This window comes from Miniopterus natalensis, chromosome 20 (genome assembly GCF_054644295.1).
Source record: "Miniopterus natalensis isolate mMinNat1 chromosome 20, mMinNat1.hap1, whole genome shotgun sequence".
Classification (NCBI taxonomy): domain Eukaryota; kingdom Metazoa; phylum Chordata; class Mammalia; order Chiroptera; family Miniopteridae; genus Miniopterus; species Miniopterus natalensis.
This window is the reverse complement of record NC_142100.1, coordinates 22,066,240-22,082,946: the sequence shown is the minus strand read 5'-3', so window position 1 is coordinate 22,082,946 and position 16,707 is coordinate 22,066,240. Positions and strand designations below refer to the sequence as shown.

General features: G+C 50.3%; 1 protein-coding gene across 1 annotated transcript in view; it reads left to right on the top strand.

The window, feature by feature from the left end:
• RNFT2 (ring finger protein, transmembrane 2) overlaps nucleotides 1–16,707 on the top strand; it is a 40,422-nt gene that overhangs the window by 12,247 nt on the left and 11,468 nt on the right. The window contains exon 7 of the mRNA XM_016201625.2: nucleotides 856–1,009. Within this exon, the coding sequence (XP_016057111.1) occupies nucleotides 856–1,009 (154 nt within the window). The remainder of the gene's footprint in view (nucleotides 1–855; nucleotides 1,010–16,707) is intronic.

The following is a 16,707-nucleotide window of genomic DNA, read 5'->3' as shown; positions in this document are numbered from 1 at the left end:
ACACGAACAAGTGCTCACACTTGGATGTGAAGCAGTCCACGGAGACAGGGTGAGGGGATGGCAAGACCCGGAGGGTGTTGTGAGAGATTGCCAAAATAGGTTGTTTTCATTGATTTTTCCCTTTTCTAGCTTTTGGAAGATTTTATTATAAGTAGAAACCGGTTTTAAAAAATAAAAGTGAAAAAAATAGACCTGCTCATTCCTAGGATATTATAATAAGGGGCCTCAGTTTTGCACCTCTTTCCACCAGCCCAGCAGAGTATAGTAGCCCCCCGTTATCCACGGCAGATGCCTTCCAAGATCCCCAGTGGATGCCTGAAACCGCGGATAGTACCGAACCTGTTTTTTCCTATACATACATACATACCTGTAATAAAATTTAGGGCTTCCTTAGGCATATTTGAATTGGCAGCATCACTATTCTTGCACTTTGGGGCCATTTTTAGTAAAATAAGGGATGGTGAGATACAGTGATTAAAGAGCTTAGCACAGTGTCTGGCGCATCAGTTTTCCTCCTGCCTCCTCTCTCTCCCTCCGTCATAGTGTTGGCCTTTCTTCCTTCCTTTCTTCTGCTTCCTCTTGTGAGGCCTGTTATGAACCCATAAAACTGGAGGGGACCTTAACTAATGATACCCCAGGCCAATCTCATCTTTTAACCCTCAGGTAACTGAGGCTCAGAGAGGTTAAGATACCTGCCTATGGTCACACAGCAAGTTACTAGCAGATTCAGGAACAGGATACAGTTCAGTGCTCTTTCTATAGCTCATATTTATAAGGCTCCCAGAGTGAATAGAGGGGCTGCTGAGAGCCAGTGATCATAAGTGAGCATCCTGACCCTCTGAATCCTTCCCACAGCCTCATATTTCTAAAGCCCAACCTGGAGACCCTGGACTTCTTCGATCTGCTGTGGATCGTGGGGATCGCAGACTTTGTACTGAAGTACATCACTATCGCCCTCAAGTGCCTCATCGTAGCCCTGCCCAAGATCATCCTGGCCGTCAAGTCCAAGGTAGGCACTGGCTGCGGCCACCAGGTAGCCCCAATCACACACATGTGGGAGATTCAGGGTGCCCTCTGGAGGAAGAAAGAATGGGCAGGGCTGATGTCATCGTATCAGATGAATGGAACCTGAGCTGATAGATCCTGTCACTCACCTCTTACAATTCCTTGAAGCTGGGCATGGTTCTTTGTTGTCAGCACCTGCCCGTGACCCCTCCACTCCAAGTGCATTTCCTAAGTTTCATTGTTCAGAGCTGCCCTCAATGCAGTTTTCGTCTGAATTTCATCTGAGAAAGGAAAAAAGCATGTTGGCATGCCCTGGTTCTGTTTCTCCCAGGGAAGGGTGGCTCTCATAGGTTTTGACGCTTTGTGGCTCCAGGAGTATGTTTTGTAAAGGGAACCTAGGCTCAGAAGGAAAGAACTCTGTGATCGATTAGTGATGTCTGCTGTGGACACAGGATGGGAAGTGATGGCAAGAATATTTGCAGGGCACCATAGGGGAAGGCCTGCAGGCAGATTGAAGAGGTCTTGTACAGTGATAACTATTATAATTCAGAGGACTGAGTAGGGCTAGGACCAAACAGCACCTTTAGGCTATAATTTTTGCCAGTGCCTCTGCAAGAAGACCCCAGGCAAGGAGTGTGGAAAGAGGCAGATGGACTAAACAGGAGTCTATTGAGAGTTACCTCATGAGAACAAAAGAAGCGCCAGGAAATTCCACAGGATTTAGGAGTTCGGTGTGAGATGCTCCCATCACTCAAGAAATTGTGAAGGTCATAGGAGCTCTGTGTCAGGAATTAGGATCAAAGACTAAATGTTAGAACAAATGATTCTTGTAAATAGGGATGCTGGGAGTGGGGATAGAGACCAATATGTATGTTTCTTATTACTTCACACCAGGGTAATCTAAGTCTGATTTTGCACCCTCCCCGCCTCCCCTCTCACCCCCCCCATACACACACACACAGCTCACCTTCACTCCCCTCCCTCACTGTGCAGTTTATCTGAGCCAAAATTCTAGGCTGTTGAAATTTTCTTAGATGAAGACACAGCTGTGGTGCCCAGATGTAGTGCCAGGAAGTCTGAAATGGCATCAAGACAAAAAAAGAGACACAGAGAAGGCAAGAGGAGAAATAAGGGTCTTCAAAGACCCTTTTCCAAATCAGGTCACATTCTCAGGCTCCAGGAATGAGGACCTGGTACCTTTAGGTGACCGTTATTTGGCTTATGATACTGAGTCTGAAAGAGGGGTGAGATAATGTATCCATAAAACACTCAGCTAGTCAGTTAGAGAATCAGAAGAAGAATCCAAGTCTTCCAACTCCCAAGGCCATGGGCACTTCAGGAGGTCATCTGCCATGCACTGAATGGGCCAGATGCTGGAGCTCCTGGGCCACTCCTCACCCTGCCACTTTCCAGCCACGGGGACTTGGCGAGTCACTTAGCATCCTTGAACATGTTTCTTCCTATAGAAAACTGAGATGTTAACAAAACTCTGCTTGAGATGCAGAAAAAAATACAAAGACTTAATTGCAGGTGGATGAATGGAGGGGTGAGTTGGTCATTGCCGGAGAGGAGGCAGAGGAGGCAGGGGAGGCATCCCAGCTCTCCACCACTGGTCCCACCATGGGTATTCTTAACCATTTCACTCCTTCTCTTCCACCCACGCCCTCATCGGGTCTTTGTGCTTCAGCCAGACCCTACTTCTTTCATTTCTTTACATACATTAATTAATCTGACGTGGTAGATGCTCTTCTTATCCCATTTTCCAGATGAGAAAACTGAGACACTGAGTCACTCACCTGTACAGCTTCCATAGTGGGCTGTGTGCTCTACCCATTACACCTCTGCTCCTTCTGCCTCAAAGACCCTTTTCCTTACTGGTGTCTTGAGTAGCTCCTGCTCCCCCGATCACAGCCTCTGAGAAACCTTCCCTTCAGGCTAGGGATGGTGCCTGCTGAGGACTCTCACAGCACCCTGTCCTCCCCTATTCCAGCACTCACCACCCTGACTGTAATTGCTTGTTTAGTTGTCTGCCTTCTCTGCTCGAGTGTAACCTCTGTGACAGCAGGAAATGAATGCATCTAGCTTGTTTGTTGATGGATTACCAGTATCTGGTATGTACTCAGAAGTGTTCATTGTATGTACTTATAGTTGGTGGGTGGATGGATGAAATAGGTGGCTGAATGGGAAGGTTAGTGGGTAAGATAGATGGGTGGGCAAGTGATTGGGTGGGTGCGTGGATGGATGGATGGATGGATGGATGGATGGATGGATGGATGGATGGATGGATGGATGGATGGATGATGGATGGATGGATGGATATTTGGATGGATGGATGGCTATTTGGATGGATGGATGGATGGATGGATGGATGGATGGATATTTTAATGGATGGATGGATGATGGATGGATGGATATTTGGATGGCTGGATGGCTGGATGGCTGGATGGGCATTTGGATGGATGGATGGATGGATGGATGGGTGGGTGGATGGATGGGTAGATATGTTGATAGTCTAGTTAGCTGCACTAACTCTCACTAGCTCCTCTTGGAGCAGCAGTGAGAGCTTATATTCTGTTCTCAGCTCAGCCCAAACCTCTTGTATTTGGTAGGTGTTCAAACACTCTGTCACAGAGACACAGAAATCCACAAGGCAAAGTAGTACTCACTTCTCTGTGCTAGAAAGGACCACGGGAATCTGTTGGCCAAACTAACAATAATAAATACAGCTAAACGTTGCTGAGCAACTACCAGGAGACAGGCAGAGTGTTAGGCAATGCCATTTGTTCAAGAAATATTTGTTGATGCCATCTATGTGCCAGGCAGTGCTCTGGGCACTGGGGATACATCAGCGAACCAAATGGACAAAAATCCATGTACTTGTAGAATTTATTGTCTACTGAAGACATTGTCTTGTTTAATCTTAACACTCCCAGGAGGGGAGATGCTGGCAATATCTCTTTTCATAGAGCAGAAACTGAATTAAATAACTTGCTAAAGATTGCAAACCTTGTAGTAACAATACCAAGAGCACTGGGAGCAGCTAGTGTGGAGTTAGCCCTTTGTATGGGCAAGGACAGATCAAATTCATTTCCTCCTGACATCTGTCCTAGAAGGCAGGTGCTGCTGTTCTGTGGGTTTCCTTATTAAGGCAACATTCACATAAAATATGCCACTAATCATTTTAAAGTGTACAATTCAGTGGCATTCACTGCACTCACAATGTCGTGGAACCATCACCACTGTCTAGTTTCAGACATTTTCATAAACCCAGAAGGAAACCGTGCACCCATTAGCAGTCACTCCCCCTCCCCACACCCCCCAGAAACCACTAATCTACTGTCTGTCTATGGATGTACCTGCTCTGGGCATTTCATATAAATGGAATCATACACCATGTGATCTTCTGTGTCTGGCTTCCTCTCCTTAGCATCATGTTTTCAATGTTCACCCACATCATGGCCCATGTCATTGCTTTTTAGGGCTGAATAATATTCCATTACGTGGGTAGACCACCGTTTGTCCATTCATCCATCTCTTGATTGACATTTGGGTAGTTTCCACTTTGGGGCTGTTGTGAAGAATCTGCTTTGAACGTTCGTGGCCAGGTATCTGTCTGAACACGATTTTTCTGGGAGCGTACCTAGGAGTGGGAATGCTGGGCCGTGAAGTCATTGTTTTACTTTCTGAGGAGCCACCCATCTGCTTTCCACGGCAGCTACACCGTTTTGCTTTCCTGGCAAGTACTGTTTTGATCCCCATTTTTCAGAGGCGAAAACAAACAGAGTGAAAGGTTAAGAAAGCAGCCTGAGGCCACACAGCTTGTAAGTGGCTGAGCGAGAATTTGAACTCAGGCAGTCCGAGTCCAGAGCCCCTGCTCTGAGTTCCCAGGCATTACTCCCCCCCCCAGCTAAGTTCCCTGGATTTGATTGGGAAGCTCTGTGGAGTTGATGGAGGAGTGGAGTCCCCATACACCATCTATATAAAACGTCCCCAAGTCCAGGCCATGGCTACCTCACTCCCTTCTCCTTCACATGGCCACTGCTGGGGGCTGAGGGGCGGGGATGGGACCCAGCACCTTGTCCCTGCACCACCGAGGTGTAGGCGACAGTTATTAATGTCCCCTTGGCAACTGTCCAGCTCCCTTTTTCTGATTATTATTATTTTATTCGGCGAGATTAATGTGCCAGGTCAGAGCATAATCCAGCCTGTAAAAAGTGATGTGAATAGTCTTCTCAAGATAAATTGCAGGCTTGGAAAAGGTTCACAGCCTTTCCTTGCCTGTCTGAGTGCTCTCCCGAATCCTCATCAATCCTTGTCTGGGCACAAGAAAAGGACGGGTCTTCATTTGCAGCTGGGGGGTGAGGGGGAGAAGAGCACATCTGTCAGGGATGCCTAATGGCTCACAGCACAGATGCTCTTTGCTGCTCCTCCACTCCGTCCACTGAGAGGGTGGGTTGGTTTTTAATATTACAATCATTATACTGAAAGGGCTTTTGGTATTTGGGTTTCCCTGATGGCCCCACGGTCCCCGACGTGTGAGGCTGAGTGAGCCACCAATTCCCATGTGCCTTCTGACGCCGAGAAGCTGTCCCAAATGAGCCACGGCCATTGGCCAGCCAATATGGGGATGGGGTTAATGGTGGTGACCACTGATCTTCAACCTCGGCCCCAAACCATCACGCTTGTAACTTGACTATTTGAAATTGCCAGGCTGAATTTTAGTTTGACCCTAAGGCAACAGGCAGCCTGCAAGGCCTCTTGTGATCACACTCATCCATCCCTAAGATTTTTTTTCTTTCTTTTCTCTGCTTGAAGTTTCTAGCCAGGTGATACAAATGAATCCCTAGAGAGGTGCTGAAGTCTGAAATGGCAAACAGCCTAGGATCTGCCCTTTACCAGCCTGTGCCTGTGTCAGGCATCACTAATCTACCATGGCCCTGCTTCCCCCAGATTCACCTCTCAGTGCAGCAGTGCAGTCAGCCTCTACCAATCAATGCCAGAGTGTAAGATGAAGCCTAAGCCTTAACCTCAGTTCTTTCTTGTAAAGAAAATGGACCGTTCTGGCATCTGCCGAGCTCTGTGGCCTCTCAGTGGGTTGGATGAATCCCACCCAGATTATCAACGTTAATCTTCTTTACTTAGTTACTTGATTATAGATGGTAATCACATTTAAGAAAAAACGTCAAAGCAACACCTAAATTGCAAAACTGGATAGTGTAGCCGAAATTGAAACATAAAAACGAATGATCACAAGCCCCCATTAAACAGGAGGCTGATTTGGAGGCTGAGGCCAAGGAAGTATTCATTGAGTCCAACTTATTGAAATTTTTAAAACAAAAAAATGGTTGTTGAATTTGATCAAAATCATTTGATTGTTTCCCCTTAGAGCTGTTCATATGAAGAACTGCATTATTAGATTTCCTATTAAGCCTCACATTCTTGGAACAAACCCTCCTTCATCATGATGTATTATCCTTTTGATATGCTTCTGATTCTGCGTGCTACGATTTTACTGAGGATTTTTGCATGGGCTGTCATAAAGTGTTCCTCTCCCTTTGTAAGGGACTTCCCAGAAAGTGCTCCCATCGCTTTCACTTACATCTCATTGGCCACCACTTAATCACAGTTGCTGCATGGGGGCTGGGGAGCAACTTCTTTATTTTATCTATTGTAAATTTTTTGCAAAATTTTATTTATTGATTTGAGAGAATGAGAGGGGAACATTGATTTGTGGTTCTCCTTATTTATGCATTCATTGGTTGCTGCTTGTATGTGCTCTGACTGGGAACTGAACCTGCAACCTTGGCACATCAGGACAACTCTCTAACCAGCTTAGCAACCCAGCCAGGGCTGGGGAGTGTCTTCTTATAGCTGGGTGCCAGTGGACCTGAGCAAAAATCAGGATGCTTATTTCGGAGGAGGAAGGGGGAGAATGGACATTGGTAGGTGCCAGCAGTCTCTGTGCCGGAATGATTGTAGATGAGAAACCCGAGGTCCAGCAAGGTATATTCACTCACCCAGGGTCACACAGCAAGTCTGCCATAGCTGTGACTTAAACTAGGTCTTCCAGATGTTGAGGATGCATAATACTAATATTAAAAATATTCTAGGATAATAAAATAGAGTAATAACAAATAGCTAATGTGCCTAGTACAGTTCTAAGTGTTTCATAGACATGAACTAATTTAATCCTCACAATAGCCCTAATGAGGCAGATACTCTGATTAGCCGCAATTTGCAGATGAGGAAACTGAGGCACAGAGCGGGTAAGTGACTTGCCCAGGGCACACAGCTGGTAAGTGGCAAGGCTGGGATTTGAACTCCAGCAGTCTAATTCCAGAGCCCCCCACTCTGGACTGCTAGGCAGTGCTCTCTGCCCATCTTTCCCCACCCCTGCCCTTCTGACTCAGTTACCCCAACTCAGGGCAGCAGCAACTACTTTCTGTGTGGCTGAGGGACGGTCAGAGTCCCTCCTCACCAATCCAGGCGCCACGCGCCCTCAGCTCCCAGGCCTTCTGGTCCAGAATCTTCACCACCCTGCCCCCTCTGTCTCAGGGCTACACATCATTTTTTGTTGTTGATCTTGTTTTGTTTTGTTTTGTTTTTTTCCCTTCACTCTGTTCCCTGGGAGACTCTCAAAGGCTACATCCTGCCGCCAAGGGACACAGAAGGGACAGGGCCTGAGCGGGCACCTGGGATTTCGCAAACCCCAGCTTCCGCCTGGTCGGGTGGGGGGGACTTGGCGTTATTTATTTATTTATCTAGTTCTGCTCAGTTCCACACCCCCCAAGCTGTTGCTCCCCACTGGGCAAGATGAAAAACTGCTTCAGACAATGGAAGACAAGACTGGCCACATGGCCCCCTCAGTTTCATTTCCTTTAATTCATTTTATATTGAACCAAATGATACTGTTTGTTTTTAATGGCAAACACTCAGCGCGGAGGAGGGGCGGCCAGGCCTCCTCCTGGGGAAATTAGGAACACAGCTGCTATTTAAACTCGCCGGCCCCCCTCGCCCCAGCACTGGGCCTTTGCAAATCACTTTCCAGGTTGAAAGATGAGACCTTTCACCAGCTCAGATGGTCACAGTGGAGAGAGCTGGCCCCCGCTCCACCCCAGCTGCAGTCCACCCCTCTCAGGGTGGCCGCCCCATCCCAACGCCTGCCCTTCTCTGGGAATAACTGGATAGGGCAGGACCGGGACCAGGGCCATGGCTGTTCTCGGTGTCCCTACTTCCCTGTGCATCACTGATAACCCTGGGCAGGCACCTGGAACCGCTCCCAGGAACCGAGGAACACAGAGGCTGGAGCATTCATTCAGTCAGTCGTTGGGCACCTGGGAGCAGTGTCATCAGGTTTGTGTGCATGTGAAAACTGGAGAGGCTCTAGTCAAGAGCAGAGGTCCTTCCACTCGGGCTGAGCTGGCCTGGCGGTCCAGAGCTCCTCTGAAGCCTGAGATATGCCAGCATCCTTCCAAAGTCCCCTTTTGGCCCAGGGGGCCCAGAGTCTGTTTCAGTTCCTGCAGGTGAAGAGCACTTGAATGTAAGCACCGGCCCCCTTGGCGGAGGCTGGAGGAGTTCACAAGGCTCTGGCCTGGCCTTGACGGGCCGAGCCATGATGATTAATGCCCACTCTGGACATTCCAGAGGCCTCTCCAGTCCCTCAGAGGCTGGGCTGCACCCCTGCCCTCTTGTTCACAGACTATTAGACCCAGAAAGACCTTTGTCACCTACAGATGAAGAAGCCAAGACCCCAAAGTTCCTAGTCTCAGGTCACATGATTTAATCTAGTCTTATATTCATTCTGCAAATATTTATTGGGCTACAATAGAGTGCCAGGCATCCTGCGAGGCGTGGGGGCTACCCAGACCCAGAGCTTTCCAGCTCAGAGCTCACAGTCCAATGCAGCTGCCCATGGGAAGCAGGAACTCCGGGTTCCTCTTGGAAAATAGAGAAGGAGCCCCTAACTCAGCCCCCCGGCAAAGTCTTCCTAGATAGAGTGACCTCGGGACTGAGTTTTAAAGGATGGGTGGGAGTTAGCCAGGCAAAACAAAGCCAAAAGGGCATGTCTGGGAGAGGGGACAGGCAGGACCAGAGCACAGAAGTGGGAAACAGTTTGGCATGTGCATTCCTCCAGACAAGTGCTGAACATCTGCTCCAAAAATGACAGCTGCCGTGTCATGCTTAGGCACAGTGACACCTGGTAGGTATGTAGTGACTCAGGTGAACAGATAAGTGCATGTAAGTGGTTGGTGTGAATTTGCATACAGGGCAAGGCAGGGGGACCCCAGTCCCTGGCTCTCAGGCCCACCCATTCCCAACCTTTCCCAGCCACATTGGGGGGGTGCATGGCATCCCCTACTCTGGTGCTATGGGGACTCATTAGCCAGCTAAGCGGTCATTATTTTGCTCTTCTCCAGCTGAATGATTAGAGAGGCAGCCAGGCTGCCTGAGGTGGCCTCAAAGGTGTCCCCTTCACCTCCTGCCCCCAAGTGGGGGCCTGGAGCTGTGCTGGGCCGCTGCTCTGCAGCTTTTCCGTTGGCTTCCACTGCTGTGGGTGGGGCTGTCCTGTCTCATGTTTCCCCCAGATGTCCCTCTGTCCCTGGGGGGAAGCAAGGGGCTTGGAACCGAGATTTGGCCCAAGGGAGTCCACTGCTTACATTTCTCAACTTTCAGCTTGTCCAGAAGGTTCCAGAGTTGATTAGGAAGAGCTTGGGCTCAGGAGGCAGGTGGATCCCAGTTTGAACCCTAGCTCTGCTGTTTCCATCTGTATTGCCTCTGGCCAGTCACCTCCCCGCTCTGTGCTTCAGGTTCTGCATCTGTAAAAGAGGTAATGCTGTCTGCCTCTGAGAGTTTTAGGGGAGATTGGAGATGAGCTGAAAAATATATCAGGTAATGCAGAGGGAGGTGCTTTCCTGACACGTAGTAGAGGCTCCGTGTGTGTACAGTAGCCCCTGCCCCTTATCCAGTTTCACTTTTTGCAGTTTCAGTTGTGCTCCAAAAATATTAAATGGAAAATTCCAGAAGTCAACCACTCATAAGTTTTAAATTGTGCACCGTCCTGAGTAGCGTGATGAAATCTTGAACCGTCCTGCTCCATCCAGCCGGGACGTGAATCATCCATTTGTCCAGTGTCCATGTTGTAGCTGTCCCCCTGCCCGTTAGTCACTTAGTAGCTATCTTAGTTACCAGATATCAGAGACAGACAGAGACCACGTTTACATAACTGATTACAATATATTGTTATAATTGTAACAATATGTTAGTTGTTACTCTTACTGTGCCTGATTTATAAATTAAGCTTCATCATACATATGCATGTATGTATGTATGTCGCAGGTTTGGTACTACCCGCGGTTCCAGGCACCCACTGCAGGCCTGGGCATGTATCCCCCGGGGGTAAATTACTGTATATGTTCTGTTCATTCTCCTCAGGACCTTCACAGGTCAGGGCTCTGCTGGAGGTTGCAGATTGAGGGTCGGAGGTAAAAACCAGGCCCTGTTGCTCAGTGGCTGAGAGCCCACTAAGGCTTGGCAGACTTCTCTTCTTTTGGGGACCCAGAAGGGCCAAGGTCAGACCTCGCATGGGCCAGAGGAGGAGACTAATGTTACGCTTCCTAATTACCTGCATGCGCCCAGCGCTGGGCTGGGTCCTGGCCAGTCTGGGTTTGGATCTGGCTTTGCCACTAGCTGTGTGTCCTCAGGCGCGTGAGTTCACAGCTTCGAGCTTCCGTTGCCACATCTGTGCGGGGACTGACAGGTCATTTTACCTGCGTCAATGCGGAGCCCAGTGGGGAGCGAACGAGGTCAGGGCTGGAGAAGGCTCAGCACGGGGTTTTCGGTGCCTGCTGAATCGTTGCTGGGACCATGAGACCTTCCCTACCTTTAAGAGGCTGCCAGAGAGGTGGGGGGAGAGACGCACAAAAGAGCAAGGACAGGACAGAGAGAGGATCCCTGGGCCTGAGAGCCTTACTCCCTGCCCTGTCCTTCTCGGTCCCTGGCACACTGCAGCCCCGCGTAAATACCTGGTGAGCCATGGCAGCAGAGGTGGCGGGGACACACGGTGGCAGAGAATGGGAGGGGTGTGCTCTCGGTTCCCTCCTGGGCGTGACCAGGCTGCGGCAGGTGCCGGGGGCTTGGTGTTACCGGGAGAGACTTGTCCCGACACTCGGAGGCTGCCTGCAGCCAGGCCTCTGAGAAAACCATCATCCCCCCGGGTTTTTGCTGGTTGTTCATAATCTTGAGGCCACTCGGAGGCAAGCAAGTCTTTGAACACCGGCCTGGGCCTCGCCTCTCCTCCCAGCCTGACATCCCGTCCATCACTTGCCAGATGTTTTGAACTTCTCTTGGTCCCTCCTCTTCCCCCATCATGCTCTTGTTCTGTCACCTCCAGGCCATAGCAGTGGCTGTTTCCTCCACTGGGAACCCTGGCCCCCTGGCCCTCCGGCCCCTTGGCCCCCGGCCCTGTCTGGCTGACCCCTACTTGCCCTCGGGTCTCTGTTTATACCTCACTTCCCCTGGGAAGCTTGGACCTGACCCTGGTCCACGTGGGGTTGGATGCCTCTCCTGTATGTTCCCATGGCCCCTGGGTTACTTCTGTTTTTAGTGCATCGTGCTATGCGAGTGCTGGCTTGTTTCCCCCCTTAGACTTCGTGCTTGGCGAGAGCAGAAACCAGGTCACTGATGTTTCATCTTATCCCTAGCACAGAGCATAGCACATAGTAGGGCTCAGAACAGTGTTGCACAGGCACATGTCATCCGAAGCAGGCTGTGTGCAGTCAGCTTCGAGGGTCTTACTAGACTTAGAGCCAAACAAGCAGGTTCCATCTCAGCTGCTCCACCTAATAGCCGTGGGACCTTGGGTGAGTCAGTAGACTTCTCTAAGCCTCAGTTTCGTCATTTGTGAAGCGGGGGTAGTAATCCTACTGACATGAGGATTAACCAAGACCATGCCTGTGAATGAAGCCTTCCAATCACTGCAGCTCAATAAGTGGTGGCCATGACGTACTGTTTAGTGAAAAACCAAAAGCGAGCAGAGGGAAGGGGGCCCTGAAAGGTATGACTCCACCCTTCCCCCACTGTTCCCTGCCAATAAAGACGATAATGTTGTCATTGCAACATTGTCTGTTACAGCCCACATACTGCATGCCAACCGCTGTCTACTTACTTTCCATTATCCGCCCACCCATTCATTCATTCAACCCGTATTTTTTTTTTTTTTTTTACCACCTACATCCAAGTCAGCAGGATGGTTCCTTCTGGAGGCTCTAGGGGAGAACCTGTTCCCTTGCCTTTTCCAGCTTCTGGAGGCCACCGGCGTTCCTTGGCTTGTGGCCCCTTTGTCCATCCTCAGAGTGCATGTCCGCAAGCTCTGCTTCCTTCACTCCAACCCTCCCGCCTCCCTCTGACAAGGACCCTTGTGATTACATTGGTCCCACCCACATAACCCAGGATGACGTCCCCATCTCAAAGTCCTTTTCTTAATCACACCTGCACATGCACAGGATTCCTTGTGCCGTGCCAGGTAACGAATTCACGGGCCCTGGGGATTGGGATGTGGGCAGCGTTGGGAGGTCATTATTCAGGCTACCACACCCCCCTTTTGCAGATGAGGAAACTGAGGCCCAGACTGGTGAGTGACTTGGGCAAAGTCACCCTCCCAGGAAAAAGACAGACCTACAAGTGGGGGCCCTGTCTGTCTAGTTCCAAGTCCTGGGCTCTAGACCACCAGGAAAGGAGGCATCTTCTACCCCTCTCTGCCTCCCCCCCTCCTTTGCACCTAAGCCCTAGTGCTTTAGGAGACAGGTAGGCTTGGACAGTTGTGGCCCAGAGCATTTGTGCCCAAGATTGTAGCTGACATGAGGACAGGGCAAGCACATCTATTCACCTGGGACTGGGACAGAGGGAAGAGGCCACCTTTCTGCAGCTAACAGGGTCCCAGGCCACTTCAGGCTTAATCATCAACACCTTATAATTAGGCCTCTCCTGGGTCCCGGGGAGCAGCGCCCTGTTTATAAGGGAGCTCCTGATGTACATGTTGCTGGGACACGTGGCCTGGGCCTTTCTTGTTCATCGGGCGGAGGCTCTTAAATCACAGGAGCCACAGCCAGTGAAATTGGGCACTAGACAGCTGCTGTTGAGAGGCAGATTTCTCCTCACAGCCTAGTGACACTTTCAGGGCTTCAGCCCGGCCCCAAGGGCTTTTTGTCAGCTGTCCCCTGGGACCACAGCTCCAGAGGCCAGTCCCAGCCTTTGGCATGCTTTCTGGTCTCCTCCTCATCCTGGGCGTAGAAGCTAGAAGAGCAGAGAGGGGACCTTTATAGGAAATTGCGGGTGGAAGGAGAAGATGGCAGGTTTACCATGACTCTGATCTTTAAAATTGATTATCCAGTTATCGGAAGGCAGGATCATCCACACTGACATCAGACAGACCTGGATTTAAATCCCACCTCTGCCACTTATTCGTTCTGTGAGCTTGGTCAAAATGATGAACTTCTCTGAAACAGCCTCATATACAAATCGGGGGTACTAATTTGCCCCCTGCCTCATGGCGTCAATTTAAAATGTGGGCAAGCAAATTTTCAACTTGTGGCTTTTTTTTAATAACACATGTGAGGTATTAAAAATTATAATAACAAGTACTCATATACCCAGCTTAAAAAATAAAAAATTAATAGTGCCTTAGGAGCTCCCTGTGCATGCCTCCTGGGTTCCCTCCATCTCCCTCCCTCTCTTTGCTCATAAGAAACCACAGAGATTTTGTGGTTTCCATTCCCTCATTTTCCTTGAGTCCGCTTTTTGTAGTTTTTACATTTCCTTCCTTGCTGAGCTATTATTAAAAACCAGAGCAGGCCTAAGCTTGTATAACCTCCTCCCTCCCATACCTAATTTCCTAGTGATCTAGTGACCAAGTTCCTCTCCTGCCCTTTCCTCTCTGTTCCCGAGCAGAAACACTGCTGGTTGGGAAACCAGGACATCAAGCTTGTCAGTACCGTAGTAAACTTAAGATAAATAGTCTCTGAGTGAGCACCAGAGGGATGTTACTGAAAGGCACAGGTACCAAGAGGCTGAGACTTCCTAGAAAGTATGAAATAAACCCAAGCTTCATGCTCAAACCAACCTGGGTTTGAATATCAGCACTGCCCACCAGCCTGAGCCACTAATTCACTCCCCCAAATATTTCAGTGTCTACTGTATATGACAAGCACTGCATAGGCGTGGGGATGCAGTGGAGAGTGAAACTGACAGGGTCCCTGCTTCCATTTAGTTGGGGAGGTCACCGTTAAACAAATAAACGTACAAGCATAAAACTTCAAATTGCGGTAAGCACTATACAGAAAGGAAAACAATTGGTGGAGGGCTCATCTAGGGAACTGGGAAGGGCTTTCTCTGTGGAAATGATAGTTGAGCTGACACTCGTCCTTCCTTGCCATCTGACCTTGGTTAAAATAAATTCAGGTGTCTCATCCACAAAATGGAGCTGGAAATTACCCCTCGACACCTTTGCCCTTGGTCATAGGCCCGGACTCAGTGCCGAGCTCATCACAGCCCCTCGGTAAATGTCATTTCCCTTCCTTCCTATCGGCCCTGGCCGTGTGTGTTGCTGGAGATCTGCCGAGGGGGCTGTGTGAGGGAGCGGTTCGTAAATGATGGGGACCCTGCTGCTGGCAAGTGGGTTCTGAACCGTCTCTGAGAGGATCTCACTGGCCCCTCTTTAACTGCCTTTGATGGCTGGCCCTGGGGGAGGGAGAGAGCAGACAGGTGTCAACAGGAAGCCTTCACCTTTTTCTGGATTAGGTGGCATAAAGGAATAGAAAGGCTGTGCCGGACAGTCCGACCCCAGCTCTGCAAGTCACTTCACCTCTCTGGGCCTCCTGTTCTCATCTGCAAACTGAATGCACATCATCCCTCTCCCGCGGGTCTGTCATGTGCAACATTGACTTTATGACTATAAAGTGCCCAGCGCATGGTTGGCACCCACCAGGCATGGGCCGCTCTCGGGGATCCCCTCAGAGCAGGGAGGGGCTGGGAGAAAGGTGCAGAGGTGTGGGGTACAGCCAGGGGGACGAAGAGGAAGGTCCACAGGCATGGGCCACTCTCAGGGATCCCCTCAGAGCAGGGAGGGGCTGGGAGAAAGGTGCAGAGGTGTGGGGTACAGCCAGGGGGAGGAAGGGAAAGGCCCAAAGGGCCCATTCAAACCGTCTGGTTCAAGTCCTTGCTCCAGCCTTTCCTAGCTGGGTAACCTGGACAGGAGCCTCGGTTCCCCGGTCGGTAAGACAGCTAAGAACAGCTCTCCCTTCGCCGCGGGCCCGTGAAGTCCTGCAGGCGAGTCACCTCGCACGGCTCCTGACCCCGTCCCGGGGACCCGGGGCGGCCCCTCCCTGCTGGACACACGGCCTTAGACGGGGAACGAGGACAAGTCCAAAGAACGGAAAAGGCGCCGTCGCCTTATACAACCGGCGACGTCGTTGGTCCTCGGAGGCGGCAGGGCCGCGGGCTGCAGGCTGGGTCCCGGCGTGGGGGCCTCCCGAGGCCCGCCCCAGCCGGCGGCGCGCAGAGCAGGGCGGCCGGGGCGCGGGACTGTGACCTCATCGGCCGGCGCCGTCCCGCGGGGCCATGAGATCATGAGATGCCGGCGCTCGCCGAGGAGTCGATTTGTTGGGAGCGCGGGGACAGCCGGCCGCCCGCCACGGTGATCTCATCCAGGCCCCGGGGAGGGGGAGTGGGAGGAGGAGGTGGAGGTAGGCAGCCCGGCCCGCCCGCACCTCCCAGAGGGAGATTAATGGCCGCCGCCTGCCGGTGACGTCATCGGCAGCGCCCGTTGCCGGGTAACGAGCGGCAGCCTGCCTCTGGCCCCGCCCCCTCCCCCGCCGGCCCCGCCCCCACCTGCCGCACTCAGCCTCTATCTTTCCCAGTTCCTTCTCTTTGCTATTTTTTTTTTATGATTATTTTTTTATATCTTTATTGATCTCAAAGAGAGGAAGGGAAAGGGAGAGAGAGAAGTAGAAACGTCAATGATGAGAGAGTCATTGATCAGCTAGCCTGCAACCCAGGCATGTGCCCTGACCAGGAATCCAACCCTGATCGCCTGGATCCTAGGTCCATGCTCAACCGCTGAGCCACGCCCGGCCGGGCTATTTTTTATATTTTTTATATTGAAGTATAAATTACATAATATTGTGCAGTGCTCTAATTATAAATATACAAGATCGATGAATTTTTACATATGTATGTCCGTATGTTTCAAGATGTCATGAGCTCCCTCCAATAGAAATATCATGCGGGATGCACAGGCAATGGAACATGTTCTAGTAGCCACGTGAAACAAGTGAAAAGGAACAGGTGGCATTAATTTTAAGACTATGTTTTATTTATCCCCGTATGTCCAAAGTGTTATCATTTCAACGTGTAATCAAGATAAAACGTTTTCATGAGAGATTTTACCTTTTTATTGTTTTTCTAAGACTTCGAAAGTCCCTGTGTATTTTGTACTTTCAGCACATCTCCATTCGGATTTAGTCACATTTCATGGACTCAACAGCAACAGGACAGGTGGCTGTTGTATTGGGCGGTGCAGGTACAGAATGTTTCTAGTACCTGGAAGGTCGATGGCTTTCTGGTCTGTGCCCCTGCCAAGGGTACCCATCCTGAATCTTCTCGTCTCTCTTCAGTTCCCTCCCTCAACACGCACCTGTATCTTTTCTT